We start from the raw sequence: 19,788 nt of genomic DNA, 5'->3' as shown, positions 1-19,788 counted from the left end.
TGAAAATATTTTAATTTAAATTTTAAACATTATTTATTAATATTTCTTATTTATCATTCAAGTATTGCAATAAACTTTTCAACACATGTAAACAACTTGTGTCTAAAAATAAACTTCCTCAAACAAATTTTTAATTAAATGAATAAAATGTACAAAATTACGCAGAAATAAATGTCACAAACATGTTGACAAACAAAATCATAATTTTGAAGAGACTCTCACACACAAGGCAAAGCACTCACATAAACACATTCCCAGAAAGTAAAGCAAAGACAAAACCGCGTGATGACATACATATGTATATAATGAAAGTTGTTTAAAATGTACGCTCACACTCATTTATAAAGAAATAAAGAAGTACTGTAATGGAATAGAGTGACTTAATAAAGTGTTTTTCGAGAGACATGCTGTTTGTTGAAAAAGGTTATAACAGCTGGGAAACAGTTTTAAAAATGTTGTACAGATGTTAAGTTTGTTAGTATGGTCATATATTCAACTCTTATTACACAGCTTAATATAGTATAGAATTCGTTAGGCTGATTTGTTGTTCGTAGTGGATGGTCTTCGGTCTTTAAATCTAAAAGTGTTAGAGAAATTACTCACATCAATAGATGAATATACACAAAAACAAGTAAGGAAATGCTAAGTTTGAGTGCAACCGAACATTTTATACTCTCGTAATTTATTGAAGAAATTTTATTTACATAACACACAAATTTACCCATAAATTCGGCATAAAGTTTAATAGAATAACGAAAATCGTCATATATTGTATATGAGAGCTGAGGTAATTCCTGAACCGATTTCATTCATTTTCACCAGCAAGGTGCACTATATCAAGAACTATATGCTCACTAAATTTTGCTAAGATGTCTCACATATTAACCGATATATGGGGAATAAAGCCCACCGTATGTATGAAAAACTTATAATTAGGTATATGGGAGCTAGGAGATATTATGACCCGATTTAAAAAAAAAAACAAATTTCCTCTGAATTACATTAAATTATCTGAGATATTTACCGATATTTTCGGTTAAAATGTACGCCTGGACGCTGAGTTCAACATGTTCGATATCTGGGGACTTGAAAAGTTATAGTCCGTTTTCGACAATTTTTTCCCAAGTGAAGCCAGAGATGAATTGCACTATTTGTATAAAGTTTTATTGCGTTATCTTCATTGGTTCCTTATGTATATATCATAAAGTGAAGGAATAAGATGACATTCAAAATTAAGTTATATCGAAAGTAGTCGTGGTTGTGAACCGATTTCGCCCATTTTTAATATATTAAATATATAAACCGAAATATTATAAATATTATAAACCGAATTTCATTTGAATCGGTAGAGTAGTTCCTGAGATATGGTTTTTGACCCATAAGTGGACGATGCCACGCCCATTTTCCATTTTGTAGAAAAATCTGAGCGCAGCTTCTTTCTGCTATTTTTTCTGTAAAATTTTGTGTTACTGACGTTTTTCGTTAGTAGTTAACGCACTTTTAGTAATTTTCAACCTAACCTTTGTATGGGAGGTGGGCACGGTTATTATCCGATTTCAACTATTTTCATGGTGTGTGGTGTGGTACGTAAGAGAACCGACCGCAGAAAGTTAAGTTCGGTTTATATATGACACTTTATAAGTTTTTGGTTTGTGCCATTTTGTGGGCATGGCAATGGTCCATTTTCGAAAGCAACCCTCTCACGGTCCCTAGGAATATTTGTGCCAAGTTTCGTCAAGATATCTTAATTTTTATTCAAGTTACTGCATGCACGGACGGACGGACAGACAGAACTAAGTAACTTGTTCGCAGCGCCATCTATGTTGTCATTAGCACATGTTTCAAAGTTATATTTCCTACTGGGCATGCACTAACATATGCCTCATATAAGAGTACTTGTGTGTTAAATTTATGTAATTCACTGTAAACAAGCGAAATAAAATTTCAAATGCCACCAAAAATAACTATTTTAATCTTGCTAAAAATAAATTAAAACATACATACATTTTTATAAATTGCTTATATACATATATGCGTAATATTTACCAACAACTAATTTCCCACACTGTTGCAGGGTCGCCATTGCGGAAGGAAGTGCTGCAACATTTTTGCGCGCGGAAATTGCCTAAATACTTTTGCACCAATTAGGGAGCCAGCAAAGCGCATAAAACCATTTGCATATTTGTGATGCGGCAAAACCCTAACGTAGATTAAAAAATACAACAGCAACAACAACAGCTTAAACACATTTGGCAACTGTAACTTTTGGCGGAGAAGACAACATTTCGGCAGTAAATATTTGTGTGAACGTGAAGTGACAACCAGTCAACAGCAAGTGGCAAGTAGCAAGCAGCAAGCAGTCGTGCTTGGCATTTTGTTGTCTAACTGTGGGCAGGCGGATGAAGTAGAAGCGGAGTGAAGGTATAAAGAAGGGGCGCAAACACCACAAAGTCAAGATTTTGGAGGACATAAAAAGTTAAAAAAAAGTTGAAGGAAACACAAAAAAGTCAGCGTGTAAAGCTTTAAACTCTGTCTTACACACACACACATACCAGCGACGAAACAAAGTGCCGTTGAATACAAATATTAGTATTATAAAACATTGTGTGCACGCCTCACAGCTTTCGCTTCGCTGTCAATATAAACGAGTGAGTGCTGGTCCCCCGGCAGCAGAGCAACTCTTAAGGCGCATAACCAGAACGTTTTGTCATCGTTGTAAATTATCTAGCAGATATTTAATACACAGACACACACACACACAAGATGTTGCAAGAAGCGCCTTAAAGTGTGCTACGAAAAAACGAAACAACATAAAAAAGAGACACACTGACAGCGTGACAATTGGGCCAGAACTTGAGGCTTGTGTGCAATAACAACAACTACTTGATTTATAGCATCACGCCGCGAAATACGAGTGCGCGACAACACATTAACTACATTTGTTGCAGTCACAAATAACAACAACAACAAGACGAAGAAGCAGAAGAAACGCATAAATTAAAACAAAAACACACACACGCGATCTGGAAAGCGCTAAAGCGCCAGAGCTCAACCGAAAAATCACCCGAAGTCATAAAGCACACACAAGCAACGCAACGCTGAGCTTAGCTCCACTGCGTTTTGATCTACGAAAGTAGAGACGAAAAACAACAAAGTAACGCGGATAAACAACGCATGTAAATAATAGTTGCAGAGAGAGATACGCGCAACATTTTTGGCTGTTGCAATTGTGGCACAATTTGTGTTGTGTTGCAGCCGACGACACAACACTTGGTTTAGTAGTTGAGTTGGTACTCACCTGTAGTGCAACGAGATACTTGGCAGCAGCGCACTGTAAAACCCCCCTTGGCTTTTGGAATTTTCGCACGTCTTCACGCGCCCGTCTTCTTCTGCAGCACAGTTCTCCGTTTACAACGCCAAAATGCGCGGCCGCCACCTACGCAGACGTTTCAGCTTGCAGCCGTCCTTTATGAAGGATGACAGCTCGGAGGATAAACCGAAACGCGAGAAGTAAGCCTTTGTAGTTGAGTTTTTGTAGCACACTTTTTTGGATTGTTTTGGTTTTTTATTTCATCTAAGTTAGCCCTAAGCCAAGCTGCGCACAATAGTGTTGAATATGCTACAAAAGCTTGCAAGGTCAAGGGAAAGTCTAATTTACAGAGTCTTATACGAGTATACAGTGTAATCTTCGTTCATAATCTGCTTCTTCATCTTAGTAATTCTTGAGTATCATGACTCGATAATAATTCATCAGAGAGACCTGAAAGAACTCTAGAGTTCCAAAAGGTATACAATCTTCTCTTTAACACAATTTAGTAAACCAAAGAGCTTAAAGCTGAGTCAAGTAGTTTACTTCTTCCAAAAAATCCTGGTGTGGAACCCAATAATCAATTAGGATAAGAAAGGGTCAAATATATTCTAGCTCTGACACATCAAAAAATCTGGGAAGGTCAAAAGAGAGTTGAATTCACTATATACCGAGTAGGCTTCGTTTATAATCTGTTCCTTGGAGATCCATGAATTATATAGTCGTCTCTTTAACACAATTTTTTATACCACAGAGCTTTTGTTGAGTCAAGTAAATAATTTTGCCAAAAAATGCTGTTGTTAGACCCAGGGAAGTCCATAATCCACATTCAGAGAGAAATGATAGATCGATATTTATTGGGGTTTACACCAAGAGAATTTAATAAACCCTAAACCAATTCCTAAGTTTTATATAGAGCCAGAGTTTATGGCCAATTAAATTATTGTTCCAAAAACTCGTGTTGTGGAACCAAGGTAAGGGAGGACGATATTTTAGTGCTGAAAAGTTCTGAAACCCATATAAATACATATGTCTAATCCAAATTATATACAACGAAAATATTCTCAATGAATAGTCTTGTACAGTCCATATTAAGAGAGAAAATATATAATATAATTATTGGCATATAAATTGATAGAAGATAGAAGTCCACTCGTGGCCTGAGATTAGAGAAAACACCAACTCCAGCCGAGTCTCAAACACACAACTCTGTCATTTTGGTTTTTAGTTTTTAGATTTTACTCACAATTGTAATCGCAACCAAAGCGACTTGCCTCATGCGCTTTACAGTACCTGACGCTGGCTCATCATGCCTTCATCCCCAGCAACATGCTTTATATTTTCGCTTCAATTTGTGATTTTTATTTGTTGGTATTTCTCCTGGTTTGCTTGCTTGGCTGATTTGTTTGTTTAATTTTTTACTTGTATTGTCATCATTTATCTTTGCTTTATTCCAATTTTTTGTTTGTTTTTTGCTCTTTCATGTCTTACTTCTTTTTGCGTTTTGTTTTTGTGTTTTTGTTTTGTGTTCAATCTACTTGCTGTTCTTAGTGCATTTCATTATTGCCAGAAAGCAGCTGTCACATTGTTATGATTACCTTCATTGTTGTCTTTGTCGTCACTGTCGGAGGCATCATTAGTGTGCTTGCGTCGCTCCCTGCAGACAGCGTCCATAGACAGGCATATTTTGTGTTTAAAAACACAAACATTTTTTGTATCTTTTTTATATTTTTTTTTAAATTTTGTTTATTTTTGCAAAGATTCATTCATTCTTCTGTATGGATGATGGGACTCTGTTATTCATTGTCATAGTCAATTTGCTTATTTGGGAATTGTAAATGTAATGAGTGAGGAGGGTGGAGGGGCCGTTGGGGAATTTAGCTTTGCGCCAAGGACGCAGCGACTTTTTTATACAGAAATATGTTGTGCTTATATTTAGAAAATTTTTTGTTTTATATATTTGTAACTGTTTATTTACAAATATACACACTCTATTTACCATTGCATATTTGCCTGAAAACCAAAATTCTTCTCGAAATGAAGTCAATCGAAGCGTAACTTTAGAGGATTTTTCCAACTCAGTGAATTACCCGTAGCTTAGGAACAGTCAGTGATTATGAATGAAGAGTTATTTGAAATTAATCTAGGAATTTATTACTCAAAAGTCAAAGAAACTTATTGAAATATTAGGAAACTCAAAAATATTGAAATTATCAAATTAGGGGTAGTCAGAGGCACAAAAAAATTACTATTCTCAGTAATTTTTTTTGCTCTTAATTCATGTTATTTTACAAAAGTAATAATATGGCATTATTAAACAATGTTTTGACTTGAAGTCACGAAAATTTGAAAAAAAAATTATAATTTCCAAAGTTATAGCTGTTTGTGTTGACCCAGTTTCAAAAAAAGATCCTTGCGGTGACAATCATAAGTCCTTGGAGATTCATCTAAAATCAATCGGATAAGAAAAATTAGTTGTATAAATAGATAATCCTGGGCCGGAACGAAGTTTTTTTCTTTCTTTCAAATTTTAATAGCCAAATGACAATTGTGTCCCCAAGGCAACCAACGGCATTGCTTGCATTGAAGAGCTACGCATTTTAACAGTCCAACAACTTCATATAACCCAGTAAGCAATTAAAGTTGGATGAAGAAAATTATTTCACTTTTTTATGACGAAATGAAGAAGTAGAAAATTCTTGCACACATACACTCATACATACAGACAGTTAGTTTATGCCACTGCATTGTTCTTGCTGCAGTTCTGTGCTGTGTATGCAATGCATAATAAAGTTTTAATTAAAGTCACACTTTTAACTATTGCGATTGGCAAAGAAGACACAACAAATGAAGAAGAAGAAGAAGTGAAAGAAAATATCAAACACAATACACAAATCGAAAATTGCAATACGCCAACCTTGCAGCAACAAGTGTATATCACGCGCATTTTATTGCAACACACCTCAACAACAAGAACAAAAACAACAACAGAAGATATGTGCATATTTTTCTCGATTATTTGAGAAAGTTGGTGGCGCGAAAACCCTGCAGGAAAGCGTAATACCTTAGATGAGGTTTGGCTTTAATGCGCTGAATACAATTACCGAAAGGAATGGTTTTCCAATGGTCTAAAAAATTTCAAAAATGCCTCTTTCCATAGTTTCCTATATATAATATGTAGATCCCAATTGATTCAAAGAATATAAATAGGGTTGCCAACGAACTCAAAGTTTCGAAAAATAAAAATAAAGTGAAAACATAAAGGAAATCATATTAAAATACTTATAGTTTTGTTTCCAAAATTTGTCACTCGAGCTAATTTTTTTTTTTGGCAGAGTTGCCACTTTAAATCATTTTACAATTTAAAAAATTTGCTACATAACAAAAATTCACACACTTTTCACATTCAATAAAATATGCATAAATTATTTGATAATACAGATATATTGTTCGACAGAGTTGCCACTTATAAATCTACAACTTTGCCACATTTTCAGTTGAGAATAAGTTTAGGATGCAAACAGATCTCTACAAATATTTTCTTGGGTTAATGTTGACACAAATGTCCTATATCGATAAAAAAAATCGATTTAATCGACCAGTGCTTGACCCTAGAGACATCTATTGGAAAACGGCGGAAGCAAAGTTGTAAAATTATACATAAAAAAATTGAAGAAAAAATTTATAGAGTTGCCATCTAATTTATTTATTTTTTTGTAGTTCCGAAAATTAGAACCTGTTTTCTCAACCCACAAACAGCATAAGCCCAGTTAACCCTTAACCACCTCACTGTTCCTACAGGGTTTCTTCAACTGCCACAGAAACATTCACACCTTCGTTGCCGTTTCACTACTCCTCCAAGGCCAATGACGAGTGTTGGCTAGGCTGCAACTGCTTGTCGGGTTTGTCAAGTCATTCAGCAGTTGCGTAACACGTACATAGCTATTGCGCTTTCAGCTGAGTTTTGACTGAGTTTGTTGTGTTAATAAAGTTTGCACGTCAAGTCGAGGTGTGCCAGCGACAACACTCAGCTCAACTAACTTATTCTTCGCTGCCAGTGCGCGTGTGTGTTTGTGTGTAATTATGCAACCGTTGCACATATGTGACAGGCAGTTAAAAAGTTTTTACTATTTCACTGAGATAACATTCGCACCGTTGGCGGAAAGCTAAAGAAACTGCAAGTGACATTTTTCTCGTGAAATTAATGTTCTTTTGTTCTCGTGCACGGGTTGTTATGATTTCGTGCTGAGCTTGATAGATATATATGACAGATATATTGCATTTGTTCTTAGTGTGATGAAAGATATTTTTCATTTATCCAATGGAACTCCTGTATTGCGTATGTGCGAAAGTTTCGTAATGAAGTTGCTACGCATTTAATTAGGTTAGATTTGCATGGATTCATTTCGTGATCATTTCAGTTAAGGCAAACTCGGATCGATGGAGTCATAACTTATGAAGATATTGTAGTATTTGGTATTACTCCCCAAAAGTAATTTTTTACGTTCACGATTGTGTGAAGGGTTCTCGATCGTAATTAAAGTCCTTGCAATAGAACACTTCATTTCTAATTAAGCCTATCCTTTTATAAACAACAACTTAAAATTCTTAGACATAGAAATTATATAGAATACTAGTCACTCAATCCAAAGTCTTCGGTCTTGTAAATTCTTTTCGAAGTCGTATGATCGGATTGGGGAGGTTTTTTTAAGTGGTGGGTCCTACGCACAACCGCAGAAGGGGGCTTCGCCTTTTCACTTTAGCTCGCCTTCAAACGGATGTCTGTGGGTATCCCAGAGGATACTTGGTCTAAAACCGGAAGTCGTGAGCTGCTTGAGTCATATGCAAAATAATCGTTCCTGGCCACTCCCAAGTGAATGGCAGAAACTTTCCTCACTTGTGTAAACTTCAACATATGACCCCATCCCTCATTCGGCAATAATTGCTTAAAGCGGTACCTACGCCAAATATTTATTCTTAGAATTATATTGAACAGTACGAAAAGTTGGAAGAGATTTCGCATCAACCGCTGGCATCCAAAAATATAACTACTACTCAGAGTCTACGAGACCGTACTCCTTCTGGTATTGCTAAGGACCACAACTGGCCTATGCGTGATCTGCTGGCTGACCAGACTATCCTAACCTATATCGAGCTTCGTGGCCTTAGGATTGTCTCTGAAAAGCTGACAGGTATTAAAGAAGTCCCGTGAACAAATATCCGTTTGAGGTTTATCAACCGAGCAGCATTACTAGCTATTAGAATAGAACTCCAAAAAACTCTTCAGAGACCGAAAGGCATAATTGAGGTCGTAAGGTCGAATTAAATACGACCGTCTGAATTTGATGGTGTCGTTGTCTTAGCAGTGTTCTTGCTTCCTCTGCCCATTCGGTAAGAGATATTCTCTCATTCACTTATCTTACTCAAACCAATGGCTTTGAATTTTTATTTCCTTACTGTTAAGAGCTCGTACTTTTTCCAATCTAGATTTTATGATTTTAACGAAAATGGTTGAAATAAATATTAAAACAAATAAAATGCTCGCCACGTAGGTAACGTATAATTACAGCAAGCCGAATTACTACAAACTACAGGGTGAGTCTGGAAAATCAGTGCCCTTTGAGTACAGAAGAAACATATTATTTCAGAATTCATTCAGAACAGAACCTCGCAACCATGGAAGGAAGTCATATCCTTCTCAATTTGATTTTTACAAGTCCTTTTTTCCACGGCAACCTGGTCCAAACACCTTGTTTTTGGAGTCCATCTGTCGTCCAACTCAGTAAATAACATTTGGGTACCCAGTCCTATACGTGTAGGAAGAAGCGAGAAAGAAAAAAGGTATCCGCTGTTATATAAGGAACGTAAAAGACATATTTCAGAATGTTAAAAGAAAGAGGGTACTGATCAGGGTGTTAACTCAAGAACAAGAAGAAGTCGCTGTAATTTTCCACACTGCATAGAATAATCTATATGTGTCAGGAGTCACGGCATCCCAAGGTACTTCCAAAGTCATAGACTCGATCAGAAAAGTCTTCTCTAAAGTAATGAATGGGGTATAAAGGTGGATCAGCGGAAAACACATCAAAAAAAGAAGTCCACCTACCACACAAGCTTACCTCGTACCTCTAAATAATACATTAAAGTTAGAGTGCTTGTGCATTTCGGTTTTAATTTCCCAAAAGATGTGCTTACAAGCGCTTCGTGAGCATTACATTTTTAATTGAATTGACTAGCACACCTTCGACGCTGCTGAAACAGTTTCTCTACGCACTTATTTGGCGCTTGGCGTATATCCGCCATCAGAGCTGACATCGCTGACAGGGCCACGAAACTTTGGCACCATCATAAATCATCTTGCCACAATTTAATTAGAAAATTTAAAACCACACGCCTAATATGTATACAGACACGCCGCGCGCCTTCCTACTTTCCTGAGCACTCTCGAGCCACATACACAAAGAAATTTACAAAATCGTTTAAAAGTAATGCGTGGCTTATGCGGGACTGTGCCATTTGATAGTGCGTCGTCGGCGCAGGGCGCGTACGCACTCCCGTTATAGCATGGATTTACCGTTAGATACACTTACAAGAGAGTGTTCGTGTGTGCTGTCGCTGGTTGCCTGCTGATCCATTATTTAACTGTGTCATGTTAGACTAACTTCCGTTAGCAGAGCTACAACATGTTGCTCCTCATATTTTTCCAGATTTTTTGTTGTTGTTGTTATTGTGATATTGCTTTTAATATTCTTTATAACGACCATTTCAATATGCTTTATTTATTCATTTGCGTTTATTTGCACTTCTTCTTTCATTTTGCGTTGTGTTTTTTTTTCTTCCACAGAGTTGGTCGCAACAATGCCGTGGATGACGCCATTGGACCCGCTAACGCACGTCACAAAATCGTTGTTATGGGTGCGGCCAAAGTGGGCAAAACTTCCATAATCACACAATTTCTATACAACACATTCACCACGAAATACAAAAGGACCATCGAGGAAATGCATCAAGGCAACTTTTCAATTGCTGGCGTTAGCCTGACTCTGGACATTTTAGATACGGCCGGCTCCTATGAGGTGAGTGTTGTGCGAATTTGAATGAATTCTATTACAATGGCGACTGAAAGACATATATTTGTCTGTGTGTTTATGTGTGTGTGTAAGTTCACTGAACATGGCGGGAAGTACAGTCAGTACTCGCTTATGTGTACTGGAGGGTTTACTCTACCGCCTAAAGGCGAATAAATTATGCAGAGCCATGGCTTGATTCTTTCGGTTTTACGCTTTGCTATAAATTCAACGTGATGCTACTCGAATTTTTGGACTTTCTTGACATGATTCTACTTGTTATGGAATTTCTATATTACAGAAGACATAGATACGGTTCTCACGATAGTGGGGTCTTCTTAACAGTTATGAACCGAGATTTACATTTATTCAAGGTTTGGCACAACGCAAAATTCTTCCGTGATTAAATAAGGAACAATATAATTGTAATTAATCCAAGTAAAAGGTGACCTATTTCGAGGTTCCCTACTTTTTAAAGAAAAAACACTGAAAATTCAAATTGAATGGATAATGTCTATTATTATTAGAACATTCATTGAGATGGTCCATCCGTTGAGACCAATTTTCGATGATTCGTTCAAGCATTTCGTCTGGTAACAGTCGAATTACATGTGTGATGTTTTACTCCATGGCCTGAATCGAAGCGGGATTGTCCGCGTAGACTTTAGACTTTATAAATCCTCACAGGAAAACGATATCATATCATACGATCTTGGTGGCCAATAAACCAGCCCAAAATGTGGAATTATCTGCTTACCGAAGTGTAATAAATCCATTGATTAATGCGATGTATGGGAAGTGGCGCCGTCTTGTTGAAACCAAATGTCGCCGAGATCATAAGCTTTAATTCCAATCATCAAATAGTCGGTTATCAAGGCACGATAAAGGTCGCTATTGACGGTTACGTTCTCACCGGCATCATTTTTGAAGAAATATGGACCGATGCATCCCACAAACCGAGACTAGATGTCACAAGGATTTTAAAACATTCTTCAACTCATCGGAACGGCATCCAGTGTATAGAACCGACTGTCTCTGATGCGAAACCCAGATCTTCGAATTACGGAAAACATTGATCGTATCTTTAGAGATTGCTTTTGTTGTTGTACCAGCAGAAACAGTCCTCACAGATTATGAAGGCTGGTAGAAGAGAATATTGTTGAGGTCGTTCAAAAGTATGGATCCCTACCATTTATATAGACCTTATTGTCTTGAAACAATGTATGGCACCAATATACTGTTAAATGATCAACCTATGGACTCGAGAAGGTCATCCATAAAAATTCAATATTTTAGTATTATACATGATCGTTACAGAGAGAAGATATGGTTAGAGTCGACTTGTTCTACTCTAGGATTTCATCTTACTCAAGAGGTCAATACATACTGTCTTCTTTTAGTCCCAAATTCCACATAATCGAGCTTATACTGTAGGAGTAGTTCTCTACCGTCCATCAATCCCGTATACTTGACATTACTGCGCCTCAATCTCTACGTACGTGTATTTATATATACAAATATATGTATGTGCGTGTACGTGCGAGATTTTGTCCTGCATTTGTTGCGGTTGGTTGCGGTCACTTGGGGGAAGCGCGCGTGTGCGTTGAAGATTACATTGTTCAACGGCAACCGCAAGGCTCATAAAGCACAACCAATTTTTTATGTGGTAATTGCTATTATCATTGTTGTTGCTATAAGTATTACCGAGTTTTACAGCTGCGCTCGACGCTCGCAGAAGAGCAACTAGTACTCGTATGTGTACATATGTATATTCCGAGTACTTATGTCTGCGTGTGTGTGCGGTATTTTATGGCCACAGTGACTTCCTGTTTGCTCTTCTCCGTCATTTTTTATTAAATTTTAATTTCCATCATTTGTGGTTAGAAAATGTGTCCACACACGAGAATGTGTGTGTGTTTACGGACGAGGGTATGTGCGCTGTGCGAGCTATCTGCTTTGCAGTCTGCTGCCATCCATCACTCAACTGATTGATATTTTCTATTTACTTGTGAAGACGGTGTTGCTAACTATTTTTTAACAACATATTTGCAACACGCTGCGGTCGCACAAACACGTGCTCATTCATACAAACAGGCAAACAAACACATGCATCGACACATGTATGCGTGTGTTCATATATTTTGACATTGATGGGTAAACAATTTTGAAACGGAAATTACTGTTTGAATTTCAATTGAATTCCATTCGCTTTTTCATGATTTTTTCATATATTCACGTAGGTGTATGTGTGTATAGATATGTATGTATGTATGTATTTATGTATCATGCATAAATGTATTGTGTGTTTATTGAATTTAAATATTCAGGTTATTCCTGTTACACGTTCATTTAACAAATTCACAACTGCCTTTATTGTTAAGTGAAATATTTTTCCAGATCATTTTAATTCAGTGGATGAATTTGTTGTATGGCATTTTTTTGTGCAGCTTCTTCTCTATACTACAGCTTATTGGATTATTTCATTCTTTCTCCCTATATGCCCTTTACAAATTCAGTGAATTGTATGCCATAATGCTCTTTTATTTATGTCTATTCTAGGAATATTGTACTTTTCACTATCTACTTGACTGTATAAACCAATCACGGAAATGCAGTTAGGCTTCATTTCACTTCCTCGAAATGATTTTTTAAGATCCATTTCTAATTATCAGTGATTCGACTACTTCATTACGACTGTTGGATTATGCTTTTCTATAGTACTTAGTTCCAAGGTCCATTTAGCTTTTACCTAAGCCCTTAGGAATACATCATATATCACTTGAACAGTCTACCAAATGTATTTCTACGCTGATCACTGAATCGAAGTACGAAATCCCGACAATTAAACAATCTAAGCAATGTATCGTAACATCTACGTAGACAGCCAAGCAACAATCCACTGGGTGCCAGGCCATAAAGGCAACGAGGGCAACGAAATCGTAGACGGGATTGCCAAGAGTGGTGTACAGCTGTCACCCGGAAACATGATCAACATCGGTAAACCCATGCACATTCTGTACGACGACATAGACAGGTGTATGGCAAGAAAACTCATATCTCGCTGGAAGGATCTACCTAGATATAAATCTGCAAAGGTTATGTGCAAAGCGGTAGATCAAAAATATACAAGGTTCCTACTGCAGCTCGATAGAAATGGTTGTAGGACCATGATTGGCATTCTTACCGGTCACAGCCTAGTAGCGGCACATTCCTCTAAGATGGGGCTGTCAGATCGGGAGGAATCCAGAAAATGTCAAGAGCGGGGCACCAAGGAAACAGCGGAGCATCTCTTATGCGTTTGTCCTGCGTTAGCGAGACTGTGTTTTAGGTACTTAGGGGCCCCACAATACGATAAGTTAGAGGAGATATCGTTAGTGAAGCCTCATAAACTATTAAAATTCACGTCAGGCGCATGCATCCTAAACGATGACTACTACTCAGGGAACATGTGAAGGCACTCTATTCTGGTATCGCAAAGAACCATAACTGGTCTATGCGTGGCCTGCAGGCCTACCAGACCAACCTAAGCTAATCTAATGTATCGTAATGAGCTCTCCTTTTTAAATATACAATGCTTGCTTAAACCCTAAATATCTGTTCCAACTATATCTAGTTTGTTGTTATGAAAGCAAGAGCATACTGCTCTAAAACATAAATCACTTGCCTTTTATTACTGGACTTTTTACTTTCAAGTGGCGAACGTTCTGAGCTTCCCAAACTACCTGCAGCTTATAGAGATTATTTGGAAAATTTATCTTTCTGTAAGATTTCATCGATGATGACACATGACACCAGTACATTCATTGCTGCTGTATTCCTGACATTGCCATTTTTCACGAATTAATAGTACACTATGACTAGCAGTATTCATATTGTGTGCTTTCATTAACGAAAACTAACCAAATTCTTACAGATCCTTTGGGGAAACCCACTTTCATCAGAGTATGATTCTCCACAATTTTGAGAGAGAGCTTGCCAATTTGTGGAGCAGATTTAAAATCGATTTAACCTCAAAAACCCTTTGAGCCAGGAAGAATAGCTCATTATATTAATTGATCCTGTGTATTCTTGGACATTTTACTTAACTGCAAGCTTTTTATCTTGAAACTCTGAACCACTAAGTCGAATACTTGCTTAATCGTATTCAAGTGACTTGTCGGAGGATTTTTCAAATGTATGTTTTAGACTCTTTCATGTTTCGGTTGAGGCTATCGGTAAATTTCGGTGCTCTTGAATCAATACATTGGATCATCAGTGTATTTCCGAAAATGAATCAAGCAACATGGCTTCACGCCTGATACTATTCAATGGCAAAATCTGTGCCAAACACTTTTTCGAAGCACTGGTGAATTCCCTACTCGCAAAGTAACGCAAATATTGAAGCAAATATAATTACTGACACAAATAAATATTATTACTACATAATTTTCTCATTATGTGCAGTAATTTCGCTTTACATAAACACATAAACAATTTCACACATCAATTTTTATGTAAAATCCAACAGATTTTTTAACTTTACATTATCGTAAAAAAAGAGTTCATAAAAAATATTCTGTCGACACAAAAAGTCGTGCATTTTTAATGTGAAATTAATTGTGCGAGCTAATGATGAATTTAAAATGAAATTAAATACAAATAGTTATTACACGCTCGACCGTGTAAAATATGTTAATTAAAATGCAAGCAGATCATTGCTTTCGAGCGCGAAGTGATTAATTTGCATGAAATATTTGCACACTTTTTCCACACGCGAAAAGCATATTTGACTCCTCTGCATATTTTTGGATTTTTATGCAAGTGTATATATTTAATATACAGATGGGTCATATGGAAAAAATTAAAAATTGGAAGACTGGGAAGTGTTTAATTACATACTGTCAAGGGACATAAAGCACTAGACAGTATATGTTTGAATTTTAATGAGAAGTATGCAACTCCCTCCGACCTCTTTCGGTGAAATCTTCTTTCTACTAACCATCTTCAAACTGTTCTATTGATTTGAACCGAATTTGTTAAAAAATATTCTCAGGAGACAGCTGAAGTGAAGAAATCAGAGAAAATCACACCACGGCTAATGCCCATATAACGCCATTTTGAATCTCCTCGGGCAAAAACAATAGATATCGATGCCTTAGCCTGCATACTCCGTGTGGCTTTGTCCTATTTCCAAAAATAAAGAGAACCTTAAACGACCGTCTTTTTACAAGCATACGAGAAATCGTTGAAAGAGCCAAAGGCTATCCCAAAAATCGAGTTGAAAAGTGTTTTGACGATCGGAAGAAGCGCTGGCATAAGTACATGTTCTCGCATGAAGACTATTTTGAAGGCGACAGCAATAATGTAGACCAATGAATAAATTCTTTTTCAAAAAACGACAATTCCCGTTAATTTTTGAACACTTCTCGTATACCAAAGTTATGAGTTTAAGTGCCTTTTCCTTAAATTTTTTGTCTATATAATGTCGATCTCCATGAGTTATATCTCGATAATGTTTTATAAGAATCTTTACTTTGACGAATGGAATAATTGGACCCCACGTGGTCCTAGACTCCATGTACGGAATATATTATTATTAATTTCCGTATTTTTGGTTGGTCTTTTGGTACTTTCTTGTTTGACCTTGTCTTCTTCTTCTTACTTTCTAGTAGTCTTGTAACTCTTCTTATGCTGGAATTCGATATCAGAAACTTCATTAATTTTACTTTAGTTATACTTTCTAGAAGAGCTTCATAGCTTCAAGAGCTTCATTGTAGTTTCTTTCCACAATTTATCGGCAATGTAGTCAGTTACAATTTTGACAATTACTTTAGTGGCCGAACAAAATCACTTTACTTATAAAATGGTTTGAAATTTTTTAAGTTTTCGAACGTTTTTCTGTAAAGATATCGGTATGTTGACCTCACTTTGGAGTACTCATTGAAAGAACCATACTTAATGTGTCGGATCTCCAAAACTCTTCTCGAGTACAGTATCTGAAACCACCCTAAAGAGAGGCTATATCACTTCCCACCGCAGTTAAGCTCAAACATAGAATAAATGTTAACAATTCAAGCTAAACAATCCGTATTGAATGCATAAACTACTTTACCTTTCACGCAAATATTTGAGTTGGAAACGTTGCAACGTGGCAATAAAGCAAAAACTGTGTGGAATTCAGCAAAAGCATTGAATGAATTTACGAGCATCAGCTTCGTTGCACACTTACACATGAGCAAGTGCTACAAGCACTTCAGAATATTTTCGCACACACAAGTACACGATGCACAGACACACACAAGCGCAAAGAGAAACTGTTTGAAAGCGAAAACCCCGACGCAGTTCAAGTGACAAACGAAAAGCGCAAGCGAAAAGTTCGCATTTCACATTTATATCATTTCACTGCTTTTTTTTTGCGCGCGACGATTGGCTCTTGTGGACGCAATCATTGGCGTTTCAAATAATATTGTTGTTGTTTTTCTCATTTTCGTTTTCGTTTTTGTTATTGTTATTTTTGTTGCCACCGCTGTTGGCACTGTCATTGTAATAGCAATTACACTGACAGCTGCTGTGGCAGCAAGCAACCTGGCGCGCCTGTCACTCAACACCATTGTAACGGTCGCTGCCACCGTCACCGTTACCGTTACTGTTACAGTCACAGGCGCCGCGTACGCGACTCCACACGTCGCTCGCCGCATTGATGATGACCTATTTTCCGTAGGACAAGCGCTGTTGACAGCATCACAAAAACAATGTGCAACAGTCGACATTCAACTGTCAGCAACAGCAATGGCAACAGTAGCAACAACAACAACCGCAAGCACACACATACACATACACATACATAGATGTACAGTAATGATACAATAACAATGTGGCGGTTGTAAACGGTGTCATAAACGGAATCAAAACAACAACCTCCCACCGCGAAGCACGAACAACGCTCTAACGACTAATGAATACCATTTGTTCACTATTAGTGTGGATGGGGCAGCAATCACATACATAGATTTCTTCATATGCACCGTTATGCTGCACAGAAGGTTGCATGTTGAACGTAACAACGGGACTAATAGTTTTATGTTTTGCACAGTCGGGAGTAATATGAGGCAGTAGTAGTAGCAGTAGCTAGGTCAATGATGGCAGTTAACGAAGAGTGCTTGAGGTTTTTTAAGAGAATGTGGCATAAAGTCAAATGTGAATCAAAGCGGTTCGGATTAGGGTAGGAATAGGATTTCATACTGTCTAGGAAACAGTTTTAAAAGCTGGAACAACTAGGAAACTCTATGTGACAAGCTTGATGAACCAATATTTGGAGCTCATGTAAGACTTGGGAAGCGAGTGGATATTTGTAAAGAGAAAACTCTGGCCCTCAAAGAAACTTCAAGATTTTCAAGGTTATTTTCTCAGAATTTTGATTTTCCTTTAAAACTATTTTATACACATCTTAATCTTCTTAAAATGTTGGGATGATGTAACAATTTCTAAGAAAAAGTTCAACTACGGCTCTTTTAATTTGTATCTTCGTCTTTGTTTCTAATATATGCTTCGGTTTTTTTATGAAGCGCACGCCGACTAAACTTAGAGCTACTTATACAACTAAGGAAAGGCGAACCTTGCTGTGCTCATTGAAGCTTATGTCGACGCAAGTAGTGACGATTGACTACCGACCTTAAAGCTCCGGCGAGTCCATCCGGTAATAAACCACAGGAAGGCAGCGGACGATTCCGACTCGTTCCCAATCTGATAATATTGAGACAAGCGTACTGATCTCATCAGCTTTGTAGGTTCCTTCGATTTCAGGTTACCACTTCACAAATTAGCTCCATGAATTTGGTAATTAAGCTCTTAACTAATATACATAGATTACACTGACAATGACCTCAAGGCTAGTGTCGCTGCTTTGTGGTTACTCGTCTCTCTGAAAGGATCTACGTTCGAATAGATCTACTGAGCTACCTTACCAGCAACCACTAATGCTTCGAAATCCAACTAACATCGGAGTTGACAGACCGGTGACAGAACGTTAAGTCTTTAAAGAAGCGTGCACCCGATTATATAAGACATATTTCTTTTATCGATAACAGTGTTTGGTCCTGTAAAAGTCCATAGCAGAACAAAGAACTGTGGTCTGGTTAGCTCGGGAAACTTTTGAAACAGAAAGAGACTATATGTTGTTTTATTAAGGCTCCGAGAGCTCCTCTGTCAGGCCTGGATTATTGCTGACTGGTCTTATGTATTTCCAAACCTATTTTTAGAGCATCAGTGCCACCAGATAATTATAAATAAATCACACCATCTACTACCGCAAAGTTTTGTTCATAGGATCTTTTATCACCTTTCATTAAACGCTCACGAGACCTCACCTATAGCTGCATTCACGTCTAGTTTCATTCACAATGTGCTTTATGGACTAATGTTCTTTAAGGGATCACACTATTCTTTACGAACAAAACTAGATCTCCTCATTGGCCTTAGACGCATTCGAATTTTTCATTTGGTTTTATGCAAACCAACAATTGATTTCTCAGCGGAAAACGTCGCACAGCGAGCATTACAAGATCACATATGTGTTCCTATGTTTGTCTGAGTGTAAACACAGCAAAAGCAAACTATTACCCACACACACACACACACGAATCAAGCCCAAAAAAAGCAGCTCAACAATGCTGTTGAAGTAGTTACACCACAAGTTCGGTTGATTGTCGCTTTTGTTGCTGTCGAGTTGGTGAATTGGATTATGAATTGCTGAGTGGCAGCACTGAATGCGGCGGCCAACCAAAATGCAATGTGGCAACACACCACACTTGAAAAATTTCTACAAAAAAAGCACCCACTTGCAAATGCACAAGCAACATACGCTAGATTCCCAGCAGCAACACATACATACAGACAAGTGGGTGTGCGTGTGTTTGCTTGAAAATGCAAAAATGCTTGGGAAAAGCTCGAGACCTATTCCCTCGCATAAATGTTCTTCCATTTTTTGCAATTCGCCCAACAGTGTTCCATTGAATTTCGTCCTCTCTAATAGATTCATGGCAAGCGGATTATGCACATAGACTCATACACACACACACACATATATATATACTGCTCTACTACTTGGTAATGTAAGTCAACACATATGCATTTATACCGTTATGGCTTTAGTTTGTTTGTTCGGCAAATTAAAATTCGTTTTCCATTTTCCCTTCGTTCATACACTTTTGCTTCCATTCCATCTCTGTTTTTTTTTTTTGATTTTTAATTTCCAAGTGCTATCGAAGTTCAAAAAAGTAGTTGACTTTTTCATTCATGCCCTCAGCTGACTTACACATACACACATATATATAATATATATATGTGTGAGTGCGACATGAAGCTTTATTATGATTGATGCATGCTGTGTGATGGATATGAAGTGTATTTGAGGTTTGACTAAAGTAATTTAATGGA

At 37.2% G+C, this 19,788-nt stretch overlaps 1 protein-coding gene across 1 annotated transcript in view; it reads left to right on the top strand.

The window, feature by feature from the left end:
- LOC105210016 (ras-related protein Rap-2a) overlaps nt 1-19,788 on the top strand; it is a 61,557-nt gene that overhangs the window by 30,338 nt on the left and 11,431 nt on the right. Inside the window, exons 2-3 of the mRNA XM_054231504.1 lie at nt 2,075-3,510; nt 10,152-10,383. Of these exons, the coding sequence (XP_054087479.1) occupies nt 3,422-3,510; nt 10,152-10,383 (321 nt within the window). The 5' untranslated portion in view covers nt 2,075-3,421. The remainder of the gene's footprint in view (nt 1-2,074; nt 3,511-10,151; nt 10,384-19,788) is intronic.

The sequence above is a fragment of the Zeugodacus cucurbitae genome, chromosome 5, assembly GCF_028554725.1.
Source record: "Zeugodacus cucurbitae isolate PBARC_wt_2022May chromosome 5, idZeuCucr1.2, whole genome shotgun sequence".
Lineage (NCBI taxonomy): Eukaryota > Metazoa > Arthropoda > Insecta > Diptera > Tephritidae > Zeugodacus > Zeugodacus cucurbitae.
Note: the sequence above shows the minus strand (reverse complement) of the source record. Positions and strands in the feature narration are given on the sequence as shown.